Raw genomic sequence first — 16642 nt, forward strand, 5'->3', positions numbered from 1 at the left:
AAGTTAGAAAGACAATAGTTAGTTATAATGACAGAAGAAAAGACATCTAAGTAATGCTTCTTAATCCCTCCCCCCAAAAATCGGAATAAATTAAGAATGCAATGTTAAGTAGGGTAAAGAGATCTAAAGTATACTTTGTATGAGAAGTAATAAAAAGTGTTCTGAAGCACTGTTTCATCAGTATCTTACAGCACTGTCTGTTCATAAATCTGGGATACCCAAAGATCATGGACTGCATACATTCTTTTGGAAATGTTAAAGTCCTGGTATATTTACAGGTTAAGTTTACAATGTAATAATTACTTTTCAATAAATACTTTTGAAATGGTTACACTACTGAAGTAAATGTTGATATGCTTATTAGGCCTTTGCCTAAGAGAAAATTTCCATTTAATAAAACAAGTCAATTGTCTTATTTGTATGAAAATTTATGCTCCATATTTGAGCCAAGCATAATATTGTATACATAAAATAAAAAATCATTATCACAGATAATAAAACTTACCCCAACAGAAACTTAACCATAATTACAAAAGGATCAACTTTGTATGGTTTGGCTTCTTTGTCCAACATAGTAGCATATTCTAAGCAATGACCTAGTGATTAAAAATATATATATGTAGTAGAGAATTCACAGTAATTAAGTATGAGACATATTATATCCTACATTGTTTACAAGAACATCATATTACATGTGAGAAAGCAATAGTCTTTATTACTCTAATTTGAAATGCAATCAAACTACAATGAAGTACCACCTCATTCTGGTCAGAATGGCTATCACTAAAAACTGCACATATAATAATTGCTAGAGAGGATGAAATGGAGAAGGAAATGGCAACTCACTCCAGGATCCCTGCCTAGGAAATCCCATGGGCAGAGGAGCCCTGCAAGCTACAGGCCATGGGGTCACAAAAAAGAGTTGGACACGACTGGACTTGCACTTCAGAGAGGATGTGGAGAAAACAAAGTATCTTCTACACTGTTGGTGGAAATGGAAGTTGGCGCAGCCACTATGGAAAACAGTATGAGTTTCTTTAAAAACTAAAAATAGAACTACTCTGTGATCCAGAATCATATGCTGAATGTATGCAGGTCAAGAAGCAACAGTTCTAAGAGGACATGGAACAGCGGACTGGTTCCAAATTGGGAAAGGAGTACATCAAGGCTGTATATTGTCACCTTGCTTATTTAACTTCTATGCAGAGTACATCATGCAAAATGCTGGGTTGGATGAAGCACAAGCTGGAATCAAGATTGCTGCGAGAAATATCAATAACCTTAGATATGCAGATGACACCACCCTTATGGCAGAAAGTGAAGAGGAACTAAAGAGCCTCTTGATGAAAGTGAAAGAGGAGAGTGAAAAAGCTGGCTTAAAATTAAACATTCAAAAAATGAAGATCTGGTTCCATCACTTCATGGCAAATAGATGGGAAACAATGGAAACAGTGACACACTTTACTTTCTTGGGCTCCAAAATCACTGCAGATGGTGACTGCAGCCATGAAATTAAAAGACGCTTGCTCCTTGGAAGAAAAGCTATGACCAACCTAGACAGCATATTAAAAAGCAGAGATATTATTTTGCCAACAAAGGTCTGTCTAATTGAAGATATGGTTTTTTTAGTAGTCATGTATGGATGTAAGAGTTGGATCATAAAGAAAGCTGAGCACTGAAGAATTGATGTTTTTGAACTGTGGTGTTGGAAGAAGACTCTTGAGAGTCTCTTGGACAGTAAGGAGATCAAATGAGTCAATTCTAAAGGAAATCAGTCCTGAATATTCACTGGAAGGACTGCTGTTGAAACTGAAGCTCCAAGACTCTTGCCACCTGATGCAAAGAACTGACTCACTGGAAAAGACCCTGATGCTGGGAAAGACTGAAAGCGGGAGGAGAAGGGGAAGACAGAGGATGAGATGGTTGGATGGCATCACTGCCTCAATGGACATGAGTTTGGGCAAGCTCCGGGAGTTGGTGATGGCTCAGATGACCATTATATCTACTACCATGGGCAAGAATCCCTTAGAAGAAATGGAGTAGCCATCATGGTCAACAAAAGAAGTCCGAAAGGCAGTACTTGGATGCAATCTCAAAAATGATAGAATGATCTCTGTTCGTTTCCAAGGCAAATCATTTAATATCACAGTAATCCAAGTCTATGCCCCGACCAGTAACACCGAAGAAGCTGAAGTTGAACGGTTCTGTGAAGACCTACAAGACCTTCTAGAACTAACACTCAAAAAAGATGTCCTTTTCATTATAGGGGACTGGAATGCAAAAGTAGGAAGTCAAGCAACACCTGGCGAAACAGGCAAATTTGGCCTTGGAGTACAGAATGAAGCAGGGCAAAGGCTAATAGAGTTTTGCCACGAGAACGCACTGGTAATAGCAAACACCCTACTCCACAACACAAGAGAAGACTTTACATGTGGACATCACCAGATGGTCAACACTGAAATCAGACTGATTATATTCTTTGCAGCCAAAGATGGAGAAGCTCTATACAGTCAGCAAAAACAAGACTGGGAGCAGACTGTGGCTCAGATCATGAACTGCTTATTGCCAAATTCAGACTTAAATTGAAGAAAGTAGGGAAAACCACTAGTCCATTCAGGTATGACCTAGATCAAATCCCTTATGAGTATACAGTAGAAGTGACAAATAGATTTAAGGGACTAGATCTGGTAGACAGAGTGCCTGATGAACTATGGACAGAGGTTCGTGACATTGTACAGGAGACAGGGATCAAGACAATCCCCATGGAAAAGAAATGCAAAAAAGCAAAATGGCTGTCTGAGGAGGCCTTACAGATAGCTTGGAAGAGAAGAGAAGCGAAAAGCAAAGGAGAAAAGGAAAGATATTCCCATCTCAATGCAGAGTTCAAAGAATAGCAAGGAGAGATAAGAAAGCCTTCCTCAGCGATCAGTGCAAAGAAATAGAGGAAAACAACAGATTGGGAAAGACTAGAGATCTCTTCAAGAAAATTAGAGATACCAAAGGAACATTTCATGGAAAGATAGGCTCAATAAAGGACAGAAATGGTATGGACTAACAGAAGCAGAAGATATTAAGAAGAGGTGGCAAGAATAGACAGAAGAACTGTACAAAAAAGATCTTCAGGACCCAGATAATCACGATGGTGTGATCACTCACCTAGAGCCAGACATCCTAGAGTGTGAAGTCAAGTGGGCCTTAGAAAACATCACGACGAACAAAGCTAGTGGAGGTGATGGAATTCCAGTTGAGCTATTTCAAATCCTCAAAGGTGATGCTGTGAAAGTGTTGCACTCGATATGCCAACAAATTTGGAAAAGTCAGCAGTGGCCACAGGACTGGAAAGGGTCAGTTTTCGTTCCAATCCCAAAGAAAGGCAATGCCAAAGAATGCTCAAACTACCACACAATTGCCCTCATCTCACATGCTAGTAAAGTAATGCTCAAAATTCTCCAAGCCAGGCTTCAGCAATACGTGAACCATGAACTTCCAGATGTTCAAGCTGGTTTTAGAAAAGGCAGAGGAACTAGAGATCAAATTGCCAATATCCGCTGGATCATCGAAAAAGCAAGAGAGTTCCAGAAAAACATCTATTTCTGCTTTATTGACTATGCCAAAGCCTTTGACTGTGTGGATCACAATAAACTGTGGAAAATTCTGAAACAGATGGGAATACCAGACCATCTGACCTGTCTCTTGAGAAACCTGTATGCAGGTCAGGAAGCAACAGTTAGAACTGGACATGGAACAACAGACTGGTTCCAAATAGGAAAAGGAGTACGTCAAGGCTGTATATTGTCACCCTGCTTATTTAACTTACATGCAGAGTACATCATGAGAAATGCTGGGCTGAAAGAAACACAAGCTGGAATCAAGATTGCCAGGAGAAATATCAATAACCTCAGATATGCGGAGGAATATCTTTCTTCCCTTATGGCAGAAAGTGAAGAAGAACTAAATAGTCTCTTGATGAAAGTGAAAGAGGAGAGTGAAAAAGTTGGCTTAAAGCTCAACATTCAGAAAACTAAGATCATGGCATCTGGCCCCATCACTTCATGGCAAATAGATAGGGAAACAGTGGAAACAGCGTCAGACTTCATTTTTTTGGGCTCCAAAATCACTGCTGATGGTGATTGCAGCCATGAAATTAAAAGACGCTTACTCCTTGGAAGGAAGGTTATGGCCAACCTAGATAGCATATTTAAAAGCAGAGACATTACTTTGCCAACAAAATCTGTCTAGTCAAGGCTATGGTTTTTCCAGTGGTCATGTATGGATGTGAGAGTTGGATGGTGAAGAAAGCTGAGCGCCACAGAATTGATGCTTTTGAACTGTGGTGTTGGAAAAGACTCTTGAGAGTCCCTTGGACTGCAAGGAGATCCAATCAATCCATCCTAAAGGAGATCAATCCTGGGTGTTCATTGGAAGGACTGATGTTGAAGCTGAAACTCCAATACTTTGGCCACCTCATGCGAAGAACTGACTCATCGGAAAAGACCCTAATGCTGGGTAGAACTGGGGGCAGGAGGAGAAGGGGCCGACAGAGGATGAGATGGTTGGATGGCATCACCGACTCGATGGACATGGGTTTGGGTAGATTCCGGGAGTTGGTGATGGACCGAGAGGCCTGGCGTGCTGCAATTCATGGGGTCGCAAAGAGTCGGACACGACTGAGCGACCGAACTGACCTGAACTGAGAGAAGATTGGTGTGCTGCAGTCCATGTGGTCACAAAGAGTCAGTAATGACTGAGTGACTGAACTGATGATCCAGAAATCCTACTCCTGGGTATACAGCCAGACAAAACTCTAACTCAAAAAGATGCATGCAATCCTATGTTCATAGCAGCACTATTCACAACAGCCAAGACATAGAAATAAGTTAAATGTCCGTTGACAGATTAATAGATAAAGATGTGGTACATATATACAATGGAATATTACTCAGCCATAAAAAAGAACAAAAATGCCATTTGCAGCAACATGGATGCAGCTAGAGACTATTATACTAGGTGAAGCAAGACAGAAAAAGAAAAACAAATACCATACGATAGCACTTATTTGTGGAACCTAAAATATGACACAACTGAACCTATCTATGAAAGAGACTCATGGACATAGAGAACAGACTTGTGGTTGCCAAGGAGGAAGGGGTTGGGGGAAGCATGGAGTGGGAGTTTGGGGTTAGCAGATATAAGTTTTTATATATACAATGGATTAACGACAAGGTCCTACTGTATAGCAGAGAGAACTACATTCAATATCCTAAACAAAATGGAAAAGAATATAAAAAACAATGTATATATGTATAAAAATAACTGAATTACTTTGCTGTACATCAGAAATTAACACATTATAAATCAACTATACTTCAATTAAAAAATTTAAAAAACATATATATTAATTTAGTGGTTCTCAGACAAGAGTACATATTCAATCATCATTTGTGAAACAAATTCAGGAAGCTGAGGCTATGGTTTCATCATTCATATTTTTGTAAAGCCCCACAGGTTTGCTGTTTTTTAAAAACAGTTTTACTGAGATATAATTCTAACTCAAAATTCACCCATTTGAAATACGTACAATTCAGTGGTTTTTAGTGCATTCAAAGAGTGTGCGTTCACCACTCCAGTCAGTCTTAAAACATATTCATTTCTCCCAAAGAAACAGTTCCCCTTAACTGTAATCTGCAATGCTTCCCCATTTCTAGGCAACCACTAACCTACTTTCTATCTCTATAGACTGGCTTACTCTGAGGATTTCATAAAAATGGAATCATACATTATGTGGTCATTTGTGACTGGCTCCTTCAACTTAGAATACTTCTAAGATCCATCAATGTTGTAGCAAGTATCAGCACATTTATCCATTCATCAGTTGATGGACATTTTGGTTGTCTCCATTCTTTGGCTATTATAAATTGTGCTCCTCTGAACATCCATGTACAAGTTTAGTATGGATGCATGTTTTCGTTTCTCTTAGGTCTATACACAGGAGTAGAGTTGCTGAGTCATATGGCAACTCTCTTTTAACCTTTTGAGGAACTGCCAGATCGCTTTCCAAAACAGCTATACCATTTTACATTTCTACCAACAGTGTAAAAATTTTCTAATTTCTCCATATCCTTATCAACATTTGTTATCATCTGTCTTTTTTATTATAGCCATTCTACAGGTGATTTCTGATAAGCATTTTTGGTTCAGAACTACTTCTTTAATTGGTTTGAGACACAATCCCATACTCAAATCCTCTAATCAATATCATATATCCTTGGGGTCTCTGTGGACTATCTAGATATAAATTCTAAATGGTTGAGAATAAATCGTCAAATCACTTGAAACTAAGGAGAATGAGGTGTCTCTTTAAAAAAAATTATACTCAAGTAGAGGAGATGTAATGTTGCCAGAATAATCTGTTAATTAAAAGGCTGGATGTGACTAGATCACACTAAATGTTGCTTCCTTCGTCCTGGAAGATAAGTTAAATCAGGTTAAAATGAACACTAAAGGCAGATTTAAAATGGCAAAAAGTCACTGAAAGGAAACGAGTAGCTGTGAAAGGATTTGGCAATACGGTTTTTGGATTGCTTTTGTATGTTTCGGCTCCATTCTGTTTTCTTCTCTTTTGCCTTCTTGGATTATTATTGCCCAAGCCCAGCGAGTGTACAAGGCTCCTGGGAAACTGTTCTAATTGCTGTACTCTGTATGTGAAAGTCGCTCAGTCGTGTCTGACTCATGTGACCCTTTTGTGACCTCTGCAGCCCGCCAGGCTCCTCCATCCATGGGATTTTCCAGGCAAGAATACTGGAGTGGGTTGCCATTTCCTTCTCCAGGGGATCTCCCCGACCCAGGGATTGAACCCAGGTCTCCCACATTAAAGGAAGACTCTTTACCATCTGAACCACCAGGGAAGCCCTTTTTGCTGTACTCTAGAAAGGGCTTTGTCCAATATACTGTACAGTCTATGTTTTCTTCTCCAGATCCATTTTCTACCCTTTAATTTGCTCTGAATTCTGAGAGGCTTTTATGAACTGGCTTCTAGTTGGGTTCAGTGAATGACAAGCACTAGCAGTTAGGAGGGAAGAAGGAAATAAAGTTTGTGCATCTATTTCCCTGCCTTCTCCCTGCTTAGCCACACACTGACACCAGCTGCAGCATTTCTGTACCTAAGGCTCAGGTGCAGTACTGTTACTTTTTCCTACAGCTCTTGAGGTTTGCTCCCTCCTTTGTCCTGGTACCTAGGAGTATCAGATGGCTTTGCTGCTAATTTGGGACTTTATCATTTGTTTGTTTATCATTTGGTTTCCCTTTTCCCTACACATACCTTTGAAACAATCCCTTCAACTAAAATCTCAGTTATTCCATTCAGTGTACCAGGACCTAATGGATATAGTTGATACAGTCCAAATATTATGCTGATTGCAACTATGTGCCTGGCCCCGTGTCAGGCACTGGGAATAGAATGGAGAACAAAAAGCCCCGTCAATGAGTTTCTATCTCTTAATCCTCAGAACAGAGAGAATAAACTTTAGACAAAAGGGTATAAAATGGAGAAAACAAGTAAGTAATTTTCTTGGGCACCTCTTAAAACTTAAATAGGATCTCAAATGCCTGTAAACTTGAGAGAGAAGGGTTGTAAAATCTTCAAGAAACTGATGTTGACATGTACACACTGCTGTATTTAAAATAGATAACCAACAAGGACCTACTGTATAGCACAGGGAACTCTGCTGAATATTATGTAACAACTTAATGGGAAAAGAATTTGCAAAACAATAGCTACATGTATATGTATAACTGAATCACTTTGATGTATACCTGAAACTAATACAACATTGTTAATCAACTTTACCCCAATAAAAACAAGGAAACTGATGTGTCCACATTAGCTACATGTAGGATAAAAAAAACTAGTAATGAAGCACTAGGGAAGGAAGAGAGGGAGAGAGGAATGAAACATTCTTACCTGTTGAGAAAAGAGAGTATAACTGTCCTCCATAAGCAAGAAGGATACTAGATATGACATAAGCAGGAAGCGCTCCACCATGAAATCTAACTACCTAGAAAACATACAAATGGGCAATTTCTGAATGTTAATGTTAATGATATAAGTATACTTTCACATGAAATAAACCTGCTGTTCTTCACTTTATACATTTTCTGACATGACCACAAAGATATCTCCAGTAGTGGGCATAAAAATTCTATGTAAAATAAATGCTAAGACTATATGGTATATTAGAAATGTTTATTTAAATTTTTATCAAATGCATAAAAGAGACAATATATAATTATGTAGCATATGCTGCAAAGTTTTTTATAAGGTATGTTTATTAAGCAAATCAGGAAAGCAGTACATCAAGGCCATATATTGTCACCTTGCTTATTTAACTTATATGCAGTGTATATCATGCGAAATGCTGGGTTGGATGAAGCATAAGCTGGAATCAAGATTGCTAGGAGAAATATCAATAACCTCAGATATGCAGATGATACCACCCTTATGGCAGAAAGTGGAGAGGAAATAAGAGCCTCTTGATGAAAGTGAAAGAGGAGAGTGAAAAGGCTGGCTTAAAACTCAACATTCTAAAAACTAAGATCATGGCATCTGGTCCCATCACTTCATGGCAAATAGATGGGAAACAATGGAAACAGTGACACACTTTACTTTCTTGGGCTCCAATATCACTGTGGGTGGTGACTGCAGCCATGAAATTAAAAGATGCTTGCTCCTTGGAAGAAAAGCTATGACAAACCTAGACAGCATTATTAAGAAGCAGAGATGTTACTTTGCCAACAAAGGTCTGTCTAGTCAAAGCTATGGTTTTTCTAGTAGTCATGTATGGATTGAGAGCTGGACAATAAAAAAGGCTGAGCACTGAAAAATTGATGTATTTGAACTGTGGTGTTGGAGAAGACTCTTGAGAGTCTCTTGGACAGTAAGGAGATCAAACAAGTCAATTCTAAAGGAAATCAGTCCTGAATATTCACTGGAAGGACTGCTGTTGAAGCTGAAGCTCCAATACTCTTGCCACCTGATGCAAAGAACTGACTCACTGGAAAAGACCCTGATGCTGGGAAAGATTGAAGGCGGGAAAAGAAGGGGACGACAGAGGATGAGATGGTTGGATGGCATCACAGACTTGATGGACATGAGTTTGAGTAAGCTCTGGAAGTTGGTGAAGGACAAGGAAGCCTGGCATGCTGCAGTCCATGGGGTCGCAAAGAGTTGGACACAACTGAATGAACAGATAATTATAGAATTAAATGACTTTAAAATTCTGCTATGCCTAGACTGCAAAACATAACAAACCAAAAAATAAAGTGAAAGAGTTCAGTTCAGTTCAGTCGCTCAGTTGTGTCCGACTCTTTGCGACCCCATGAATTGCAGCACGCCAGGCCTCCCTGTCCATCACCAACTCCCGGAGCCTACCCAAACCCATGTCCATCTAGTCTGTGATGCCATCCAACCATCTCATCCTTGTGAAAGTGAAAGTAATGATACAATAAAATTTTTAGTGAATTTTAAAACTATAATTTCTCTGACAAATCACTATTACCTATTTATGCCCAGATTGTACAATTCTGCAAATTAAAATGATGTTGAATATACTATAGTAGTTTTATGACTTGATATGTTATTTTTGTTATTTTTGTAAAACTATTTGCCTATGAATCATAGAAAGTGTTAGTCGCTCAGATGTGCCCAACTCTTTATGACCCCAGGGAGTGTAACCCACCAGGCTCCTCTGTCCATGGGATTTGTCAGGCAAGAATATTAGAGTGGGTTGCCATTCCCTTCTCCATGGGATATTTCCAACTCAGGGATCAAACCCGGGTTTCCTGCATTGCAGGTGGCCTCTTTACCACCTGAGCCACCAGGGAAGCCACAAATCATATAAAGAAACTCCCCAAATGAATTTTTCAATATGTTTATTTTTAATATAAATTACTTTTACAATCTGAGCATGCACAACATAAAAAGTTCTTGAAAATGTTCATTTATATGATAGAACTTACCGATTTTATTGGGATATGAATACAGCATAGTATGATAAACAAGAAATTTTAATATAACATTCACTTGAAAATCAGGAAGCAATTTTCATTTGTAGGAAGTATCAAACATGAAAGCATCACCTTAAAGCCAGGGGTGGCCAACTATGGACTGTGTGCCAAGAATGGCTTTCAGATTTTATTAATGTGAGAAAAAAGAAGAAAAAAGTAGCTGAAGTAGTGGCGGCAGCAGCAGCAACAAGAGACTATATATAGTTTGCCTAAATATCTATTATCTGGTCCTTTACAGAAATGCTTACAACTTCTGTTTTAGAGTATCTATTCATAAGGCAATAAATAACTGACAAGAAGTCTCTCTTACCTGTCCAAGTATTTGTGAAAAGGAAGTCTTAACTGTCACCTAGTTTAAAAAACAGTTATTTAAAAAAGGTTATTTTTCCTATACTCACATTTTATTAAATGAGCACTCTACAACAATCACAATCACTACTTTGTTACAATGATGAACCTAAAGGTACTCAAGATCTGAAAAGAATTCTCCAAACCATCAACATGTAATTTCTATCAACTGCAGTTTTACTGTTCAGAACTTTGCCCTTAATCAAATTCTTTTCGACTGGATGAATGCTATAATACCTGAGTAAACTTTTACTCACTAACATAGTTATTTAATCGGAATATCTTATGACCAGATCATACAAGATAAAGGAATTCATTGAATGATTGAATCCAGCAACTATACATTTATTTGCTGAAAAATTAAGCACAAATTAATCAATTTTCTATGTAACTCGTACTTTAAAATCTCAAACCTACAATTGTATAGTACTAAAAAAAGCTAAGCAAAACCACTTCTGAGTAAATTCAATAATAATAGGTTTCACATGATATAATACCAGGAATAAACAAAGTACATGTAGCAAAATTTGACCAAAAACAGTATTTTAAAAAGAAATTCATCATTCATTAATTTCTCAACTATAAATATACCTCCTTAGATATTAGAAAGTCTGGGAAAAGGAAATATATCTTTTTTTTTTTTGGAAATATATCTTTCATAGAGAAATTGTAAAATACCTATATTTGGTCAATACATGGACTTCTTTGAAAATAAAATATGTGTTAAAGCATGGACATTCTGACAGCATGCAGTATCTGGAGCCAAATTACTAATGCAGCTCTTCCTATCTCTGTAGTATTAGAAACATCAAGGCACAAGTTGAAAACCATTGCATCCCTGCAGAATCCTTCAATGCTAGAAACACAAAGCAAGATATCAAAGCACTGATAGCTTCCAAAAATCTAAAATAACTCATAGTATAGGTCAGACTGAAGCTTGGTTATAGGATAGATTCTATTCACTTGACCTACTAATTCTGGTTTACCCCAAGAAAGTTCTAAAAAGGAATCCAAATATTTTCAGTTTATTCTATAACTAAATCTTAAAAATTAAGCAAACATGTAACTTACCTCATATTGACAGTCTGATGACGTGTACATTTTTAGTAATGCTACATGGCTGTCATTATCGGGTTGAGCAATATGGAGTTTCACAGAAATTTCAGTGGAAGATGGAACCCTGAAAATATAAACAATCAATTTTCAAATACAAAATGCTATGAAATAACCATGGCTAAGTCAATACTCAGTACCACACAATGAAATACTGTAAGGAAGCTAGATGATACACACAGGAGTGGGGGAGAGGGTGGAAAGGGGTTCCTATTTGATACAAGTAAGGTTAAATTCTACACTGCTAAAATAAGAATACTATATGTTATAATATTATACGTATTACTTTATGAGCATAATGCTACATAAAGGACACCTATATTTTACTAAAAGGCACTATAATAATTTCACTAAAATTTTACTATGATTTAAATAAACAAAGTAAAATATACATTATTCAAAAACACCAAAGTTTAAGGTAAATTCTTTGATTTACTTACTGTGCAATGGTTAGTGAATCTTCATAAGACCAGGGAATATGAAGTTTATAGATACTAGTAATTTCTTCTGTGAAAACAGAAAGGAAATATGCATTACTAATTTTATATTACTAAATGTTATATAAGCTACTATGATACATAACTATAGATGGGCTTTCCAGGTGGTGCTAGTGGTAAAGAACCTGGCTGCCAACGCAGGAGACATACGAGATGTGCGTTCGATTTCGAGGTTGGGAAGTTCCCCTGGAAGACGGCATCCAGTATTCTTGCCTGGAGAATCCCATGGACAGAGAAGACTGGTGGGCTACAATCCATAGGGTTGCAAAAGAGTCATACATGACCGAAATGACTTAGCATGCACATAGGCATGGTGATATCTGCATTTATACAATTACTCATTTCATTAAGAAATAATCAGTAATAGTTATATCACATGATAAGAAATTAGGGAGAATTCTTTAATACTAATGTTTAATTAGGCCTACAAAAAGATATTAGAAAATATGGGAAGTACTGTTGCTGCTGCTAAGTCACTTCAGTCGTGTCTGACTCTATGCAATCCCACAGACGGCAGCCCACCAGGCTCCGCCGTCCCTGGGACTCTCCAGGCAAGAACACTGGAGTGGGTTGCCATTTCCTTCTCCAATGCATGAAAGTGAAAAGTGAAAGGAAGTCGCTCAGTCGTGTCTGACTCTTAGCAACCCCATGGACTGCAGCCTACCAGGCTCCTCCGTCCATGGGATTGTCCAGGCAAGAGTAATGGAGTGGGTTGCCATTGCCTTCTCCATGGGAAGTACTAAGAAATTGGAAAAAATTAAACAGCTAAATATCAATTACTATTACAATAGGACAGCAAGATATACAGTATTTTTAAAATATAAATATTTAAAACAGATCAATATTTTTACTGTTAAAAAGGGTCTATATTTAATTGGAAATATAAACAGCTTTTCTATTATCATATATTAAATATTAATTTACAGATATGGAAAAATAAGTATTACAGAAAATTCCAGTGAAGACCTAAAGATTCTTCAAATGACAAAACTATTTTTTCAGAAAATATACTTACCTTTGACTCCTGAGCACTTGCTTACCACGTTGATTTTAAAAGCTTGGTATATCTAATAGAGTTTGACCACAAAAAAAAAAACAAAAAAACAGGTTTGTAAGTTTAACTAAGCAGTAAAGTGAAATCAAGTCCTTGTTATTTCAAGATAATTAATTACCTGTCCAAAGTTCAGAAGCTCTATATTATAGAACAGACCACTTGTATTTAATATCACTTTCCTTGAAGACAATCCTGTTGAATTAAAAGTACTGTATTACTTAGAATACCAAAAAAAAAATTTTTTTTTAAAGTACAAAAGTACTGACTTTAAACAATGTCTAAATAATGCCAACAGATTTTTGATATTAAAAGAGTTTATAGGTTCTTGCTTTTGGTATGGAAGAATGGACTCAAATTCAACCCTCATTCAATAAATGCTGGACAAAAACACAACATTTATAATGACTTTATTCATTTTTAAAATTTTATTATTGGAGTATAATTGCTTTATAGTATTAATGTTGCTGTTGTTAAACAACCAAAGTTTATCAGCTACATGTATACATATGTCCCCTTCCTCTTGAACATCCCTTCCACTCCCCTTTTCAACCTACCCCTCTAGGTTGAGGACCAGGTTGAGTTTCCTGTGTTATACAGCAACTTCCTACTAGCTATTTATGTTACATATGGTAACATATATGTTTCAGTGATACTCTCTCAATTTGTCCTACCCTCCTCACTGTGTCTACATGTCTGTTCTCTATGTCTGTGTCTCTATTTCTGCCCTACAAATAGGTTCATCTGTACTATTTTTCTAGATTCCATATATACATGATATTATTTAATATTTGTTTTTTCTCTTTCTGCCCTACTTCACTCTATACAACAGACTCTAGGTCCATCCACACCACTACAAATGACCCAATTTCATCCCTTTTTATGGCTGAGTATTATTCCATTGTGTATTATGTGGGATTCCATTGTGTGTATGTACCACATCTTTTTTTAATTTATTTTTTAACTGAAGGATAATTGCTTTACAGACTTTTGTTATTTTCTGTCAAACAGCAACATGAATCAGCCATAGGTGTACGTATGTCCCCTCTCTTTTAACCCTCCCTCCCATCTCCCACTGCATCCCACCCCTCTAGGTTGATACAGAGCCCCGGTTTGAGTTCCCTGAGTCATACAGCAAATTCCCACTGGCTATTTTACATATGGTAACATGTTTCCATGTTACTCTCTCCATACATCTCACCCTCTCTTTCCCCCTCCTCCTGTGTCCAAAGTCTGTTCTCTATGTCTGTTTCTCCATTGCTTCCCTGCAAATAAATTCATCACTACCATCTTTCTAGATTCCATATATATGCGTTAGTATACAATATTTCTCTTTTTTCTCTTTCTGACTTACTTCACTCTGTATAATAGACTCTAGGTTCATCCACCTCATTAGAACTGACTCAAATGCATTCCTTTTTATGGCTGAGTAATATTCCATTGTATACATGTACCACAGCCTCTTTATCCATTCATTTGTTAATGGACATCTAGGTTGCTTCCATATTCTAGCTATTGTAAATAGTGCTACAATGAACACTGGGGTACATATGTCTTTTTCAATACTGGTTTTCTCAGGGTATATGCCTAGGAGTGGGATTGTTGGGTCATATGGTGGTTTTATTTCTAGTTTTTTAAGGAATCTCCATACTGTCTTCCATAGTGGTGGTATCAATTTACATTCCCACCAACAGGGCAAGAGGGTTTCCTTTCCTCCACACCCTCTCCAGCATTTACCGTTTGTAGACTTTTTATCCACTTATCTGTCGATGGCCATTTAGGCTGCTCTCATGTCCTAGCTATTGTAAACAGTGCTGCAATGAACACTGCAGTACATGTGCCTCTCTGAATTATGGTTTTCTCAGGGTGTATCTCCCATGGCAACAAGGTCATGCTTAAAATCTCGCATGCTACGCTTCAGCATTACATGAACTAAGAACTTGCAGATGTCCAAACTGGGTTTAGAAAAGGTAGAGGAACCAGAAATCAAATTGCCAACATTCACTGGATCATAGAGAAATCAAGTGAATTCCAGAAAAACATCTACCTCCATTTCATCAACTATGCCAAAGCCTTTGACTGTGTGGATCATAACAAATTGAGGAAAGCTCTTAAAGAGATGGGAATACCAGACCACCTGACCTGTCTCTTGAGAAACCTGTATGTGGGTGAAGATGCAACAGTTAGAATTCTGTATGGAACAACTGATTGGTTCAAAACCGAGAAAGGAATACGACAGGGCTGTCTGTTGTCATCTTGTTTATTTAATCTATACACTGAGCACAACATGAGAAATGCCAGGCTGGATAAGTTACAAGCTGGAATCAAGATATGTAGGAGAAACATCAACAACCTCAGATATAAAGATAATACCACTCAAATGGCAGAAGCGAAGAGGCGCTCAAGAGTGAGTGTGAGTGTGAAGGACAGTGAAAAAAGTCAGCTTAAAACTAAATATTAAAAAAGCTAAGATCATGGTATCTGGCCCCACTGCTTCATGGCAAACAGAAGTAGAAAAGGTGGAAGCAGTGACAGATTTCCTCTTCTTGGGCTCTAAAATCACTGCAGATGGTGACTGCAGCCATGAAATCAGAAGATGATTGATTCTTGACAGGAAAGCTATTACAAACCTAGACAGTGTATTGAAAAGCAGAGACATCATTCTGCCAATAAAGGTCCATATAGTCAAGGCTATGGTCTTCCCAGTGGTTACATACAGTTATAAGAGCTGGACCATGGAGAAGGCAGTGTGCCAAAGAATTGATGCCTTCGAATTATGGTGCTGGAGAAGACTCCTGAGAACTCCCTGGACAGCAAGGAGATCAAACAAGTCAATCTTTTTTTTTTTTTTAAACCAGTCAATCTTAAAGGAAATAAACCCTGAATACTCATTGGAAGGACTGATGCTGAAGCTGAAACTCCTGTATTTTGGTCACCTGATATGAACAGCCAACTCACTGGCAAAGTCCCTGATGCTGGGAAAGATTGAGGGCAGAAGAAGAGGGTGTCAGAAGATAAGCTGTCTGGGTGGTATCACCAATGCAATGAACTTGGACAAACTCCGGGAGATGGTGAGGGACAGCAAGGCCTGGCGTGCTGCAGTCCCTGGGGTTGCGGAGAGTCAGACATGACTGTGTGACTGAGCTCAGTAGTGAGATTGCTGGGTCATATGGTAGCTCTATTTTTAGTCTTTTTAAGGACTTTCAATAACATTATGTGTTTTAAAAAATCACTACATATTTCCAATTCAAAAAGGTATGCTTTCTTGGTAGCTATTTTCTATTTTTTAAAATAACATCTTAATCAATTTAAAAAATTACACCCACTTAGATGTGAATGCCTTTGGATAAGAATATGCAAATACAAGTGTTCAGATGCTTCTTTGAAAAGAGAAAACAATAGGAAAAACCACCACTGTGCAATAGACAGAAAAAGCCTGAAATAAATACCAAGTATATCACTAAAATTCTAATAATTAAAAAATAAATACTATATGATGTTAAGATTCTGTCAGGTACATTTAGCACCAGCTAAAACATATAACCAGTTTTTTCATAATGTTGCGTTCTCA

At 37.6% G+C, this 16642-nt stretch overlaps 1 protein-coding gene across 5 annotated transcripts in view; it reads right to left on the reverse strand.

Moving 5' to 3' along the window:
* Positions 1-16642, reverse strand: part of PGAP1 (post-GPI attachment to proteins inositol deacylase 1) — a 72022-nt gene that overhangs the window by 9556 nt on the left and 45824 nt on the right. For all 5 annotated transcript variants that reach the window (XM_081581463.1, XM_081581464.1, XM_081581465.1 and 2 more), the window contains 7 exons: positions 13193-13266; positions 13036-13087; positions 11964-12030; positions 11482-11590; positions 10373-10411; positions 7961-8054; positions 506-596 (listed from right to left, as the gene is read on the reverse strand). In XM_081581463.1, coding sequence (XP_081437589.1) covers positions 506-596; positions 7961-8054; positions 10373-10411; positions 11482-11590; positions 11964-12030; positions 13036-13087; positions 13193-13266 — 526 coding nt within the window. The remainder of the gene's footprint in view (positions 1-505; positions 597-7960; positions 8055-10372; positions 10412-11481; positions 11591-11963; positions 12031-13035; positions 13088-13192; positions 13267-16642) is intronic.

This window comes from Giraffa tippelskirchi, chromosome 3 (genome assembly GCF_054371585.1).
Source record: "Giraffa tippelskirchi isolate mGirTip1 chromosome 3, T2T-mGirTip1v1.2.pri, whole genome shotgun sequence".
In the NCBI taxonomy this organism is placed as follows: Eukaryota; Metazoa; Chordata; class Mammalia; order Artiodactyla; family Giraffidae; genus Giraffa; species Giraffa tippelskirchi.